The 17,042-nt window shown below is 40.5% G+C and overlaps 1 protein-coding gene and 1 non-coding gene across 2 annotated transcripts; both read left to right on the top strand.

The window, feature by feature from the left end:
• Positions 1-6,045: 6,045 nt before the first annotated feature.
• LOC149082192 (uncharacterized) lies at positions 6,046-6,837 on the top strand. Its single transcript, XM_089236750.1, has one exon. It carries the CDS (start codon positions 6,046-6,048, stop codon positions 6,835-6,837), a length of 792 nt encoding a protein of 263 aa, XP_089092876.1.
• A 7,905-nt stretch (positions 6,838-14,742) lies between these two features.
• Positions 14,743-14,816, top strand: TRNAS-GGA (transfer RNA serine (anticodon GGA)). The gene has a single exon. It is a non-coding gene; the product is annotated as a tRNA-Ser (tRNA).
• Positions 14,817-17,042: the final 2,226 nt, after the last annotated feature.

The raw sequence follows: 17,042 nt of genomic DNA, 5'->3' as shown, positions 1-17,042 counted from the left end.
ATGGAGCGCCGCTCTAAAAACACCGGTTATATGACAGTGGTCTCACTCTGTTGTTGCCGAGAGGTTGGTCACAGACCATACAAGTGGTTGCATTTTTAAAATTGGCATCATCTTCTGCGGTCATCTTTATTGGCACCGGGTTGTCGAGCTTGCCCATGATGACTCGCTCTTCATCCACTAGACATCGGAAAAAGACATCCACACAGTCTTTACCCCTGCATACTGTGGGCTTCTTCACATACACACCATCGGGTCCCAGACCGTGTATGCGAAACCACAGGGGCGGTGAAGGCTCTTCTGGGTGGTGCTGGAGATCGACTGATCACGAGCGCACCCCTCCACCTTCTCCAGGATCGCCTCGAAGTCCGTGTAAATGACGTACGGGACACGAAGCTGGTAATGGTGGTTCTTGAATAGCATTAAATTGTCGCCTTCACCGGGATACGTCACTCGTTGTGGACCGTGCGTTTGACAATGCAGTTCGTGTGCATTCAGATGCTCGAGGGAAGAGAAGCGATGCAAGCAATAATTGCAAAAGTGTGACGCTCCTTCATACTTGGTGGTATATGACAGCAAGCTGGACATGTTGTTGATGAGACAGTAGTGTGACGTTGTGTCACCGCTGATCATTAAGAGACTGAGACTGATCGTTGTCTCTGACTGCTGCTCGCTGATGCTTAGAGGAAACACCTCCCCCCCCCCCCTCTCTAAGCCGAATACGCTGATGCGCAATTTATTCGATTTTTCAAAGCGCGGGATTTGTTTCAAAGTCACCGGGTATGTGAGTCCACTGGTATCGAGCTCGCTCTCGTATTGGGTGTAATAGTTCACCCTATGAGGATTTTCAGTCACCGGGTGTAGGGCAGCCAACACTGACCAGAGGAAGCATTTCTCGTCATCGTTTTTTATAATATATTTATCACGGCTTTCCTGATAGCTAGCCCCTTCGGCAGTGGAATGTAGGTGGCGGCCGCGAGTGGTTGGTATCGAGCCGTGTTGAGCTCGAGCGTGAGCACGCGCTCGAGCACTCAACCACTTGTGCTGCCTTCGAAATTCCCCGTGGCCTGCTTAACTTTATCGAAGGCGGTCTGCATTTGATCTTCAATTTGATCAACGGTTAAAGTAGTGAGTGTTTTGCTGCGAAGGTGCCCGTTGCAGAACTCGTCCTCGCCGTCGCTTCCTTTCCTGGAAAAAACAGCAGTCGCGACGATGTTCCATTTAAGGGACCTGTTGGTGGTCATATCCTCCCTCAACAGGTGTAAGAGCTCCTCCCTCACGCTGGCGAGGAAGACGGTCATGCTCATTTCGGTGCCTGGTTCTGGGGTCAATTCGCGCGATGTGAAGATATTAAGAGCTTGCCTGACTTGTCTACTAGGTGCCCCCGCGTGATGGTGTGCTCCTGCGTATGGCCACTGCGGTGCTCCAAGATGTTGGGACGCTCCGAGATGAGATGGTGCTCCAATATGGGGTGCTCCTCCAAGATGAGGTGGTGCTCCAAGTCGAGGAGGTCACTGCGGAGCTCCGAGATGGGCGTGGTGCATGAGGTCGCTCGTGCGGTGGAATTCAGCACCGCACTCCATGCACTAAAGATATACTAGACGGCGCACGCTATTCATAAAACTTGTCGAACGTCAAGAAAAGATAAGCAGTATTGTCCGGGAAAGAACGGGTTCTGCGCTATTACATTTGGCGCGTTTTCGCGAGGTTTGACTGTATATATGTAATAGTTTAAAGTATGTAAATATATGTTACATGTGGCATGTGTGTAACCTCGTTGCTCCAGAAGTATACATATGTGAATCTTCATTTTTTAAAGTATTAAATAGTTTTAGACTGATTCTTTTTTCAACTTAACATCTGAGATACACATAGTGACTTCACGTCTTAACTCAGATGGTCCTAATAAAGATATTAACTTAAAATTAATTAATCAATTAATTAATTGATTTTCTTGTTTGAGGGCGATTTCAAACAAATACAAATCCATCAATAAAAAAATTTATTCTCTGTAATAGTTTTATCTCAGGCTTGAAGAGGGGTAAAAATATTAATATTTTTAAAGATAGTTATACATTTTGATGCAAAACTGCCATTGTCTAGAGGGTGGTATTGAGTTTTCATTACATTCTATTTAAATAAAATATTTGTCATAAATTCCTCATTCTGAAAAGCATATTTTCTTCAAGTTGAGCGAAACTCGAATGAACTCGCCAAATCTCGCCAAATCTTGCGGAGACGTATATTTCAGTTAAAACTTAATAAAACTCATTACTTCAATCATTTATTACCAAAAATTCTATAAAAACATTTAATAATGACTCGTGACATTTGAAATTTACCAAAACTTGGAACTTTAATTGAATTAAATCCAAAATGGAATCGCAGTACGCGCCACAAGATAAAAATACGCGTTCGAGAGGGGTTACGAATCCAATTTCACCGAAGAGATATCCGTGGTGAGCGAATGCGTGATAAGGGAAATTCCCGTTTACGGACTCAAGGATCTGATGGGAGAAGAAATCAAGGGCACCTTCTACGCCGAAGAGATGGTCGGTGTTAAGATGGAAGAGAAATTCCAGATAGAAAAAGTTTTGAAGAGGAGAAGAAAAGGAATAGTCCAATACCTCGTGAAATTTCGCAGGTATCCGAAAAAATTCAACGTGTGGGTAGTGCCCCCTGGAATTCGAATCCGAGATGGAAGTCTCACTGTCAGAGATAATTTATTCCCATTCGTTCTACAACATCACTAAAGAGACAAACACTTTCGAATTCGATGTCGGAAACAAGATAATGAAGACCGGTCGCATAGCCCCGGGTTTCTACGAGACGACCCCTGAACTGATCAAAGCCATATCCACTCAAAAATTTCAAGACAAGATCGGCGTGACGTACAACAAAGTCACGAAAAAAGTGAAGATAAACCCCAAGAAAAACGCCAAGCTCAGACTCAGACACGGCATAGCTGAAAACTTGGGTTTCGAGCCCGACCATCGTAGATGTAGACGACCCTTCTACAGCGGATCCTAAATTGGACTTTCATCTCTTGTATGTGTACTGCAACCTGGTTGAACCTCAGGTTGTGGGTAACACCTACGCCCCGCTACTGAGAATCGTAAAAACTAGCGGCCAAGATGGGGATACGTCGTATAATCAGCGTGTCTTTCGAACGCGCTCATTACATGCCGCTAGCCAGAAAAAAGGTGATAGTGAAACTACACTTTAGACTGCGACATATGCATTATAAGCCGTACCGGAGCTGTGCACATAGCATCAACGATTACTATCTGACACAGGCTGGAAATGGACTAGGATATTGTCAGGGTAGCGCTCTGCAAAGAGGTTATGGCCTCGGATCCTCCGTTATGGATTCAGCTCTCTCTTCAGATCGGCCGTACCGCTGTTGAAACGAGGTTCCAAGGCCGTGGGATCTCAACTGTTACGTTCTGGCGTAGATTTCGCCAATGACATCGTTCAAGGAAAAGACGTCAAGATAGCTGCTCGCGACCGCGCCAAGGAAGCCGGAAGGTCTCTCACGGATAGGGCGGCCAGTAAAGTCAAATCCATGCTCGGAAGAAAGAATAAAAGGAAGAAACTCGTCAAGAAAACTGCCAGTAAGAAGAGAGCTAGAAAGCTGACGACATCCGATATATTCAGCGATGGCTTTAATCCACGAAAATTCTCATGAATGTTTGAAAAGCGAAGCCGATCTGTTCACGGTGCCACCCATGGAAACCTCTATAAAATCAGCCGAGTGGGTCCAGTACCATCCCATATCTCAAGTGCGTGATTCGGGCGCCCCTCCCTCGAATTTCACGTGGCTGGTAGCTCCACCACCAAACCAGAACATGGCTCCTACTCTGTCCCAAGATAGGAGGCTGGTAGCGCCGAAGAATACACATAGACTTTTCTTCCACTCAGTTGTATGTCAGAGTAAAGGTGACAAAACCAGAATCCGACGAAGCGGTCTCGACGGCGAATAATTTCCTACACTCCCTCTTCTCCCAGATTGACGTCTCGCTGAACAGAAGAACGCTCACAAACTCATCACACACTTATCCCTTATCCGTATCGAGCTTACTTGAAAACACTGCTTAACTACAGATCGGATGCAAAGAGAGGAGACCCCTGACAGCCGAGGGGTACTACAAGGACACTGCAGGTCACATGTCTGACCTCGCCAAGAACGAAGGGGCCAAGGAAAGAGCAAAACTCCGCTTCTATCGATGGGACACCCATCCCCCACACGACGCTACAACCAGACTTTAGGAACAGACACGTCATCAGAGCCTACAACACCCTCTTCGTGGGCACCGGAAGGCCTGGAGAAGTTAAAGGATCTGACGTGAGCAGAGAAGAATATGAAGCCGGTGGTTACAGCCTCTTCGCTTTCAACCTGATACCCGACATGAGCGACTGCGGACACGTGCACCTACTAAAGCAGGGTAATCTGCGAGTGGAACTCAAGTTCTCCTCAGCCTTGACCAAGACCGTGTCGGTTATCGTATTTGCCGAATTCGAATCGCTGGTGGAAATAAAAAGTCCAGAAGCGTCTTGTGTGACTTAGCGGGATGAACACTAAACAGATAGAGCATGCCCTCTCCACACTCGAAAGGCTTTCCTAGGTGTTTTTGCGAGTGATAATTTACCCGAAAATGTGATCGCGTATCCCGCTGTACTGGTTGTGAACACGGACAGAGAGAACGAACCCAGAACGCACTGGTTGGCTATTCACATCGAAAACGAAGCGAGTCTTGGACTCTTACGAGAACCCGCCCACCTATTTCAAGAAAGGATACATAAACAGATTTCTACGACGCTACTCGCGCGTTGGCTATAATGACGTCATGCTACAATCAGATAAGACAACCGTGTGTGCTCACTATGTGATTTTTTTTATCTATTCTCGATGTATCGGCGAAAATATGAATAATATTGTATCGCGTTTTAATATGCAAAACGATATGCGCGTAGCAAGCTTTGTAAAGAAAAAAATTTCTGTTAAATAAAAAATGCATTCATAATTTTTTTTCATTTACTATGGAACCTTTCAAGCTGACACATCCGAACACCGTGCTCATTGCCGGACCTACCGGTTTGGGAAAAACATATTTCTCAGAGAACTATTAAAACACAGAAACGAGAAATGTTTCGAGAGCCTCACCCGAAGCGAGTTATATGGTTTCACGGTGACTATCAGACTCTGTTCGAAGACATGGAAGACTACGTGGAATTTTGAGAGGGGAGCAATTTCGAAAGCGTGGAAGAAGACAGCTTAGTGATTTTAGATGATCTCATGAACGATCTATCCGGCGAGAAAAACTTAGCAAACCTTTTCACAACGTACAACCACCACAGAAAATTAACCGTAATTTTCATAGTGCAGAACGTGTTTCATCAGGGGTGGGAAATGAGAAACGTTTCTCTGAACGCACAGTATATATTTGTATTCAAAAATAGAAGAGACGTCAGTCAAGTGACCCACCTGAGACGTCAGCTGTTTCCCAGCAAAATCAAATTTTTCAACGAGGTGTTCGAGGATAGCACGAAAAAAACCGTATTCGTATTTAATGGTAGATTTACGACCCGAGACGTAGGAGGAAATGCGCCTGCGCACTAACGTGTTACCGGGGCAGACGCAATATATCTATAAACCCAGAGGTCGAGGGTTTCTAGCTGTCGGATAAAACGTTCATAATCAAGGAGTTGACATGGAGCTTCACGCATTCGGGAGAGAATTTTCACTCTGTATACAAACCGCCAAAAAAAATTTTCGGAATTATCTCCTAGAGATAGACACCAATGTCTCTACGTCACCAACAACATACACGAAATATCGTGGTTGGCGGATGATGTATCCTTTGAAATGCTGGAGCGACATTTGCAACGATTATCAAAAGTCGTATTGTATACGAAAGGCCACGACAAGTGTCGGATGCTACTGCAACAGTATGGGGTTTGTCACTGAATGATAAGCTGATGGTTGGATCAACACTGCAAAACGATATTGCCACATTTCTTCTCCGCTTCCGAACTCACAAGGTTGCAATGACTGCGAACATTGTCAAAATGTATCGTCAAATACATGTTCATCCGGACGACATGAAGTACCAAACAATCTTATGGGGAGAATCGCCAGCAATACTCATCAAGGAGTATCAATTGCTGACTGTGACATACGGAACTGCATCACCACCTTATTTGGGTACCAAGTGCCTGCAACAGTTGGCTGAGGATGAAAATTATGAGTTTTCCAGAGCTTCTGCCCTAGTCAAGCAGGATTTTTATGTATACGGTTTGCTAACTGGAGCAGATTCAGTCGAGGAAGCTATTCATATTCAGCAGGAAATCATTAAACTTCTTCAAAACGGTGGATTCGTCATAAAAAGTGGGAATCAAATGAAGACGTTCTTGTATCTCTACCGAATGACTTTCGTGCAACAAGTACTACGTTCGAAATACAGACTGATCAGGAAGCCAAAGGATGATGTATTTGTTTTCAATTCAAAATCACCACCGGTAAATATGCAACAGTGGACCAAGCGCTCTGTTCTGTTACACATCTCCAAGGTGTTTGACCCACTTGGATGGATGGCTGCTGTTGTAATCAATGCCAAGATTCTAATACAAGAAATGTCGAAAGCTGAACAGTCTTGGGATGAGAAATTGCCAGAGAACATTCACAAAGACACGAGTGATCCCTGTGATCCAACCTTGCCTCGACTTGAACTTTGTGGAGCAGTGCTACTTGCAAGACTGATCAAATTTGCATGCAATGCACTACGTCTAGTCAACACAAACATATGGTGCTGGAGTGACTCTACAATAGTTCTCGCCTAGCTCTTTTCACAGCCAACAAATTGAAGGCAATTTTACCCTATGGTGGTATGGTCCAGAGTTTATTTCCAAGCCAGGTCAGCTAGCAGACAAACCTGTGTTGTGCAGCTCCGTGGATGAAGTTTTGACTGAGGAGAGGAAAAATATTTCTTGCAACCAATCTGTGTTTGTTGGTATTGCACATGACGTGGAAATTATTGACAGGTTTTCCTCACTTACTTCTCTTCAGCGAGTCACGGCATATGCCTTCAGATTCATAGACAACTGCAAACTTTCTGCACCTGAAATGAGCACGAGGTTTCTTACCACTCAAGAGCTGGAACATGCATTATGTATATGGGTCAGGAGCGTTCAAGAAGTAGAATTCAAATCAGAATTGTCTTCGTTGAGAAAATCAGGAACTCTACCTTCAAACTGCAATATTCTCCGGTTGAATCCATTCATTGGCGATGATGGAATTATCAGGGTGGGAAGAAGGTTGCAACATGCACATTGGCTGGGAAGTCACCGACATCCGATCCTTCTTCCAAAAGAGCATCATTTCACTCAGTTTATTATTCAGCATTAGTTAGAAATAACTAACTATACTGCACCACAATTTCTGAAATTTTGTAAGAGTATTTATACAACATGTGTCAGTGAAATGAATCTCGAACTTCGATATCTAATAATTCATTAGAATTTTATAAATTTTAAAGTTGGGAAAAAAATTATAAATTTCAAAACTCTGAATTCAACATTTTTAAAAATACAACTCTCCTTGGGTTATTTCTAAAAATCTCAGGTTCATTTTACAAACACACTGCAAAATTTCAAAATTTTTGGGGCAGTCTTTTTTTTTAAATCTCACGAATGTACTCACGAACTGTAATTTGAGGAAGTCGTAATGACAATCGCACAAAACTGAGAAGTGCAACACAACACGAGAAGGGGAAAAACTGGTCTTCGCTTCCTCGATTTGCTTATAGATCTAGTAGAATATTAATACCTTCAAAAATACGTTTGGTGTACGTTCGGTAAATTTGGCAGGATTATGAACATAAGCGGAGGTGGACTTGAAGGTTTGGGGGGGCACGTTCATTCTTGATGCGGGGCATTCGATCAGTTGACTCCCCCTCTGTCGCTGGGGGAAAGCAATGCCCTCATGTATGTGAAGTAACGTCATAAAATTTTAAAACTAATAGTCAAATAAAAACTAAAGTACTTTTTCATATTAGTATTCCACAAAGAATTACGTGAGTAATTATTGGGAGGTAGATAGTTATTACAGTGTATATGCTGATGTTTCCTAATAAAATGCTCTTTTTAAAAACTGAGTTTTTTGTCACACTAGAAAACCAAAATTTTTTCGAACGGCAGCTCTTCAAAAGTCTTTAAACTCCGCATATTTTTCAACACTAAGGTGTTACATATTTTAACAAGAGAGTTTTTATTAAAATGATTTAAAGAAATTTTATGGCACAAAGTAGGGTAAATTTCAGTGATTTTTGAAAAAATGCACGTTGTTGGAGTTAAAATTCAAGAGAAAAAAACCAACAACGAAAATCTTAAATGCTATCATTAAATTGCATAAAAATAGCCATAAAATTTGAGAAAAAAATTGAGTGCCGAAATAGAATCGAAAATTTTAAATATTCCTAAAAATAAGGAGAGTTTTCCCATAGAAAAGCATGGAAGCCAAAACCGTGCGACAACGCCTTTAAAATCAATCAAAAAGTAATTAATTTAATTTCTACAGATCAAAACTGAAAATAGAAATAAAATTATATTTATTTTCAATTTCAAGTGCTTCCTTAACTTGCGCCTATACCAGGAACGGAAAAAAGACGCCTTTCCTACAATTTCGCTTTCCCACCGACAAAAACCTGGCTACGCCACTGTTCCGAGCCATTGTGTTTGTCGCACCTGTTGTCAATTTCACGTTCTCGAATTTCATTCGCAATCTGACACGTAATCGTAAAGTTTTGTAAAGTAAAATATTAAAAAACAATTCTTTTATTGATTCTTGATGACGATTTCTTGGAATTTCGAAAACTCTTGATGAATAGGTAATTATGTTATTCGCAATCTCATACGTGTATGAGACACGTAATCACAAGGTGATGTGTTTTAACACTTTCCATATCGATATACAGTCACACTTGGGTTTTAACTAGGGTTACCAGGCGTCTTCTTTTGGGCGGATGTCTTCCCTTTTGTTGTCATTTCAAGCGCCTTTTTACGTTTCAGAAAATTCGTCCTTTTGTCCTCTCTTTTCAGATTTCCAGAACTATTTTTCTCTTTTCCAGGGAAATTTTTTTTTCACTTTGAGACATTTATATCGCTTGTAATTTTCTCACATTTTTACACACTTTGACCAATCACCGTCGAAATTCCCAGAATGCAAGTTACCTCCACGCAGGATAGACACTATTCTATGGCTCCCAATCTGTTCCAAAGAGGGATATAAGCGGTTAACGAAGTCATGCTGGAGAAATAGAAGGGAAGGAGGGAAAAGGTCTAATAATAATAATAAAAAATAAAAAATAAATAAATAAAACACATGATAACAAAAATAATAATAATAAAATTGCAGTACTTCTTGCAGACAAACACGCAGATACCCGCCACACCAGCGAGGAATTCAAGTCCACTGCTGGCCGAGAAGATTTTCAACATTTCAAGAATGAAGATAGTAAGAGTCACAAACAATTCACCGCTCTTCATCTTGTTAAAATAAATTCCTCACTGACTTATATAATATATATATATATATACAGTCAAACCCCGTTATAACGAACTCCAAGAGGCCGGAGAAATCATTTTGCTATAACGAAATTTCGTTATAAAGGAATTCCAGGTTTTTGCATTGTTCCTATGTAAACCTATCTGGGGGATTAGAAAAGGGTTCGTTAGAACGAGATTTTCGCTACAACGGTATTCGTTAGAGTAAGATCCGACTGTATAAAAGACTGCTATGCTATCTTCTATATATTAGACATGGGTCAAAACAGAATTAAACATATTTATTACAGAAATCAGTGGAAATCCAGATGAACATCACTTCCTAATAGAGAAAAGACATTGCAACGTGTATACAACATTATAAGGATCTTCATGGTTCATAGTCAGAATCTGTTAGTAGTTAAGTTTTACGAAGAGATATTTTTTTTCACTCTTTGGTTCCTCTTATTTTTGATTTTTTACGTTTGGTTGTCTTTATTTTGATTTTTCCCTCTCGGGGTCTCCTTATGTTGATTTTTCAATAAATAGAATCTCGCCAATAGTTTAAGAAATGTGTATTTTTCTGAATCTATTGATACAAAATCAAACTGCTAAACATAGGACATGGACACAAAACAAATAAATCGACAGATTTTCAGACATCATCACCAAGTAGTATTTGACTTTTTCAGATAGGAAAAATCTGATTCCCCAACTATACTTCTTGAAATTTAACTTTTCACAGAACGGTCAATACGGTTTCGAAAAACGTTATAGCGAGATCGACTGTTGTTATTTTTATCTTTGGTTCTCCTTATTTTGATTTCTCAATAAATAAAATCTTGCCAATAATTTAAGAAATGTGCATTTTTCACAGAGAACCGAATTCTTTATACGAATATTACGAATACATTATCTGCGGTCATATAACTTGAGTTTTTTCTCACATTTCCGGCCAACAGCGTTATGAGTCAATTTGCATTCTGATGTTTCAATTCTTCCAAAAAATAAAAAGTTCATGAGAGATTTTCTTGTACTCAAGAAAACTCAGCATATTTTTTGCAAGATCTTACATTCACGTGGATGCGATAATTTTGTGAACTTCTTAGAATGTAGTTTTCTATATTCTTCAAGAGTCAAACGTCTTTACATTCTTTCATTCTGATGAGCTCTTCTTACTAACATCATCTCGAAACGTATTTTGTCGAGTGTCAATGCTTACCATGACGATGTCACAGGCATGGCAAATGGACTCACCCGATTCTGTCAGATTATATCCTATTGCAAAAAATTAAACTGCTCATAGTGCTGTTACAGACGACTGAATTTAAGAAAATTGCATTTTTCTGAATCTATTGATACAAAATCAGGCCGCAAAACATAGGACATGGACACAAAGCATAGATAAATCGACAGATTTTCAGACAACGGCACCAAGTAGCATTCGACCTTTTTCAAATAGGAAAAATCGGATTTCACAGCTGTACGTCTCGAATTATTGAGATGTGAGTTATTCAGCCTCAATGACATTTCGTTGGGACTCGTAAAAGACATGAAAAAAAATCGGAGAAACATACAGAGATAACATCTAAGCCGGAATAATTTCACGGCGGTGAGTAAGTAAGCATTAGAACAAAAGACCCGACAGAAAAAACCTTTTCCTAGTAAATGCAAGTTTTATCGAAAAATAACTCTTTGAAACATCGCGAATGTAAAGTAGTATACAAAAAGTAGATTAATCGAATCCGTATTTTAGTCACTCAAGACGGAGTTTTCTGTTAAAAATTGGTGAAAATGATACAGAAAAATATACATCAGTGTCTTTTTATCAAAAATTGGTAATTTAAAAAATAAGGGAAAATATATAAAAATAAATTAAAGCATTGAAAGAATGTCATGAGTGAAAAACTTAATTAAATCTCAACATATTGATCATCATTCGAAAATTATGTGAAAGGAAATTGCAAAATTTGTTTCTCAAAATGAAAATTCATTTAAATAATAAAAGTAGAAGATATTGAGGGACAGGGGGGAAAAAGTCGAAAACCACCCAGAACATGAGTTAAAAAGCAATAAAGGAAGTTGAAGGCCCATTACGTAGCGAAGAGTGATGTCTTCCTTGTATAAGTCGCCATCTGGTGGCAGCGTCAGCAGTTGTGAGCTTGGCCTGAGTCCGGTCCGGCCGTCCATGTACGGTCCCTCTCAGTGTACACGAATACAAATACACATATACAAATACAACGCCACAACAGGCAAAATGCCCAACGAGGTGATTAAAAGATGCCCATAAAAAGGATGTCATATATTTAAAAAACAAAAACAGCAACCCAATTAAAAATGCAATTAACACAAATTAAAAACAATATATACACATGATAAAATATTATACAATGCCCATAAAGAATACTTATGGTTGTCTTATTCTAAGAATGGATAGCTTCTCGATTTACCCCAACATGTTTATCGTATTTCTTTTTAAACGTGTCAATTGTGTTACAATTTACTACCTCCGGGGTAAGCTATTCCATTTATTAACAACCCTATTAGAGAAAAATTCCCTGCGACACCATAACCTTGCATTGTCCCTCACCAATCGATACTGGTGTCCCCTTGTAAAAGCAGTCGATTGGTGGTGTACTAGAAGTTCATGGTCCATCCTATCCATCCCATTAAAAATTTTAAACACTTCGATCATATCTCCTCGACACCTGCGTTCATCCAATGTAAACATATTCAAAAAATGAAGTCTCTCTTCATAACTCAAGCCCTGTGTGCCAATAAGGACACGCGTAGCTCTTCTCTGCACCCCTTCAATCAAGTCTATGTCCCTCTGTAGGTATGGTCTCCAAAACCTTACCGCATACTCCAGTCCAGGACGAACTAAGCCTCGAAAAAGCGGAAGAATGACTTTAGGAGAATGCGAAGAGACCTTTTTGAAAATGAGACCAAGCATTCTATTCGCTTTTTTGACAACCGCTGAACAATGTTCAGAAAACTTAAGGCGCTCGTCAATGAGAATTCCCAAATCGGTGATCTTAGCTGCATCCGGGATAGTGACACCATTCAACTCGTAAGAGAATCGTGGGTTGTTCTAACCAAAATGAGCGATCATGCACTTATCAATGCTAAACGTCATGCTCCATTCATTTGCCCATGCTGTAATCCTGTTTAAGTTGGTCTGGAGCAACTCCCTATCGGTATGATTCCAGAGTACCCCCATTAGCTTCACATCATCTGCGAATTTGCTAGTTCTCCCATCGATACCCTGATCGAGTTTATCGATTAAAAGTGAAAAAAGTATGGAGCCAAGGACACTTCCTTCAGGAACTCCACTTGTGACGTCTGTCCAACCAGAGAATTCCCCGTTCACCATAACTCGCTGCGACCTATCTCTTAAACACGATTCTATCCAATTCAGCAAGTTGCCCCCTATTCCAATTTCGTGTAAACGCTTCAAGAGTTTGCCATGTTGGACCCGATCGAATGCTTTCTGGAAATCAAGGTAAACAACGTCTACATTTTTGCTGTTACCCAAAGCCTTAGTCACGTGATCATAGAAGCAAAGGAGGTTAGTTACACATGACTTCCCCTTCCTGAACCCATGCTGATTATCCGACAATACATTATTCTCGTCTATCCACTTCACAAACTGCCTTTTGATGATAATTTCCAAAATTTTCGAGAGGGAGCTCGTCAAACTCACTGGACGATAATTTGACACCGCTTCTCTACTACCCTTCTTAAATATCGGAACAACGTCAGCAAGTTTCCAATCTCTTGGGACGATACCCTCAGCAACACTACTTCTGCATATCTATGCGACTGGCCCCAACAATTCATTAGCACATTCCCCGAGGACCCTGGGATAGATATCATCTGGTCCTGGTGATTTGCTTGCACATACATTTCTTAGAAGGTTTAGGACCTCCACGTCTTCTACTTCAATATCGTTGAGGGTTTTATTACCCCATGCAACACCCGCATATCGAATATCATTATCTCCATTACAAACCGACGCGAAAAAGTCATTGAAGGCACTACACATGCCTACATTGCTCTCTACCCTAGAGCCTCCTATCGAGAGGGGCCAACTGTCCCCTTACATCCATTATTGACGTATCGAAAAAATGATTTTGGGTCATAGCCAATGTTATCTGCCAACCTAGATTCAACTTCCCTTTTACTATCCCTTATCGCTTTCTTCAACAGTCTTCTTTTATCAGTAAACAATGATAGGTCACTTCGTCCACTTTTATACTCTCTGAATGCCATTTTCTTTTCAAGATAAAGGTACCGCACGCTATCCTTGAATCATAGAGGGTGCGATGTACAAACACGCTTTTTTCGACAAAGGGTATGACGTCGTGCGAAACAGAGGACAGCTTCGTACTAAATTCTTCCCATTGACTTACCACCCCTACTGATTCCAACCGGTCTTTGAAAACTTCCGCTAACCTTCTTCTCAAAACATCAAAGTTAGTTCTCCGAAAACAAGGAACTAGTCTTTTGTTATCAACCTTACCCGAGGAAAAGTTACAGTGAAATCTGACGATACGATGATCACTGGAAGAAAACTCTTTCCCCACTGAAACATGTTCAACTAGATCCTCAGAACTAGTAACAACTAAATCCAAAATAGCAGTACCCCTAGTGGCTTCTGATACATGCTGATACAAAAAGTTTTCGGGCACCAACTTAAGAAAGGCTCTTTCATACTGATTTCCATATGAAAGGTTCTCCCAATCAATACCTGGGTAATTGAAATCGCCTAGTATGAGAACCCTCTTACGCTTACACATGTAGGAAATTTCATCATGCAATTTGGCGATGTAGTTTTGATCCCTATTCGGTGGATTGTAACAAACCCCAACAATAAGTTTATGACGTCTTTTGTTCTCAAGTCCAACCCATATGGTTTCAATATCATTTCTCTGCATGTTACACTATCTAGCCTTCAAGCAGGATTTCACGTATATCAACACTCCACCCCCTTTCCTATCAGATCTATTTCTCCAAAAAGTATCGTATCCTGAGATGTGTAAGAAAGATTCATCCCCATCGTTTGCCCAAGATTCTGTAATGGCTATAAGATCCAAGCCCTCCACAACTATCATAGGAACTATGATAGTTGTGGATAGACACTATGATAGATAGTGTTTATGATAGTAGTACTACGAGCTCCAAGGAAAGATTGAGAGATTCGGTGCCTCTGTAGTCTAGTGGTCTAGGACGTTCGCCCGGAAAGTGAAAGGACGTGGGTTCGATTCCCCGCAGGGGCAATTGAATTTTCTCTCTTTCAAAAATATATCTTCGCAACAGCCAGTTGTTAAGAAACCTTCAGCTTTGATATTGCAATATCCATATTGTCGTTTTTAGCTTTCGTGTTGCCGCTTTTGTTTGGGAGTCGAGAACAAATCAGTTAATTGAAAGCGTAACGATTAGGTGAATCCTTGAAATTTACTGCGATATCTATGAAAAAGTAGAAGAACGAAATTTATAACCCAATAATTATCAAAATGGCTGTATTTGTTTACGAGTCATGTTTAACGAGTTTTCTTTCTTTTCACAGGATCAGCTCCAGGTAGAAAACTTACTAGACCATTCTTACATGATTGGAGATACAACCCTTGCTCAAGTTTGCAGCTACAAAGGAGCGATCCTCATCCATGTCCGGAAATTCAACTTTTACAAGAGCAAATGGTACCCTACTAGACAAGGCATTGCTCTGAAAAAAGATGGACACGATTCGCTAATGGCCTCATCATACAAGATCACCTACGAATGGGGGTTATGGTACTTCACCAACTGATATCAAGACTTCTGACGACGTTAGTGCTAACGTTAACCCCCGCAACAGAACTGTCGTGATCGTAAAGAAAAAAAACCTTAAGGTGATACTGTTGAAGGTTTTTTTTTCTTTACGATCACGACAGTTCCTCAATTTATAATACTCAACAATGATTATGTATGATTCCAAGTTCATATTGGCAAATATGATAATCTTTCAATTAATTATTTGATTAACTGAACATATTTCTGGTCCAGGATGATGATTCCGAATGGCAATGTTGGTTTTGTTTGCACATGTTGATGGGCGTGAAAAAAGCCAACAAGACTGATAAAGGTTTTATAGATGTTTTTATCTTCTTCACACTTATTTTAACGTGATTGAATTGTTAATTAAATTTTTGTTGCAAAATATGTGTAGTGCACATATCATCTACGGGTGAAAATAATTAATTGCTTTAATGAAGAGAAGAAAGGTTATAATGTTTTCCATATTTATGAAACTTTCCGCTTTTATTTGGGAATTATGAATAATCGCATGCAAATGTGATGAATGTAGTCGAATTTAATCAACTTTTTTTTTATCGAGACAATTGATGATCACGCAGAACCACTGAACACAGGTGTTCACTTTTAGTGTATAAAAAAGTTAGAAATTAATTTATAATATAATATATAGGACATTTTAACATTAAAATTTAGTATAGAAACCAATAGTGACCGTCAAACGTCGAATAAATGAGATTCCACTGTATATCGTACCTCCCATAAATCGGCACTTCCCGTCAGGGCCGCAACTAGGGGGGAGCAGGCGTGTCTGCTGCCCGGGTCGCTGGAACAGACACTTTTACCTCTCTTTCAACATTACAAGGGGGCTCAAAAATGCTTGCTTGCCCTTGCTGCGGCTCTGCTTCCCGTTAGCGGATAAAATTTTTGGTCCCATGGGTGACCGGTATCGAGATGCTGTACTGTATCTTCATCGGCTTCATTCGCTGCTGAAGACATCCGACTCCATTCCATTCGAATCTGAAAATATCTGCCTCGACTTTATTAGCCGCTGAAGATGCCTGTCTTCGCTCAGGTGGAGATCGAGGAGGCGATGGAAACAACTAGCCCCTACCAAGAGCCAAATAAAAGGTGAATATATTTGTCTGTCCCCCACAACACATCAATATAGGACGGTGAAACAAACTTACACAATTCGCCCCTCCTGTCAGATCGTCCTGGGTCCGCATCTGTCTTGAGTGTTATATTTTATAGCCTTGCGTCTCGCTTTCTTTCCCGAGTAGCATGGCAAAACCAAACTATGATTCACCTTTTTTCCTCGGTTCAGTCGGTCATTTCGACTGCCCATAAGGAAAGAAAGAGGTAGTTTTTCTATTGGTTCCATGTCTATTTATTGTGGCTTATAAGTGTCAGTGAATACGAGAAACAATTATTCCCTATCTTCCCGTTCTTTGATGGTGTCATTTGATCATTTTTCCCGCATATTAACATTTTTTTGCCTGTGGCTCCCATTGAAGCATATATTTTTTTCTCGTGGCTCCCATGTCTTACCCAGAGTCTTCGACCCTCATCTAGAAGCAAGATCCTTTATACGTATTAAATTGATTTTTTCAGTGAATTTATACTGAACGGAAATTTTGCAAATAAGATTGGCCTCCAGACCACTGGTCTAGAATTTATTGAGCTCCCAGCTAATCCGAGTTCTATTGAGG

Source organism: Pholcus phalangioides, unplaced genomic scaffold (genome assembly GCF_987345545.1).
Source record: "Pholcus phalangioides strain wild (caught in Gottingen) unplaced genomic scaffold, Ppha-v1.0 ptg000009l_1, whole genome shotgun sequence".
Taxonomy (NCBI): domain Eukaryota; kingdom Metazoa; phylum Arthropoda; class Arachnida; order Araneae; family Pholcidae; genus Pholcus; species Pholcus phalangioides.
The sequence above is the reverse complement of the archived record's forward strand: the minus strand, read 5'-3'. Positions and strand labels throughout refer to the sequence as shown.

What these genes read in the sequence shown, in the direction of transcription:
- LOC149082192 (XM_089236750.1), top strand. Translation starts at nt 6,046, where the DNA reads ATGACTGCGAACATTGTCAAAATGTATCGTCAAATACATGTTCATCCG.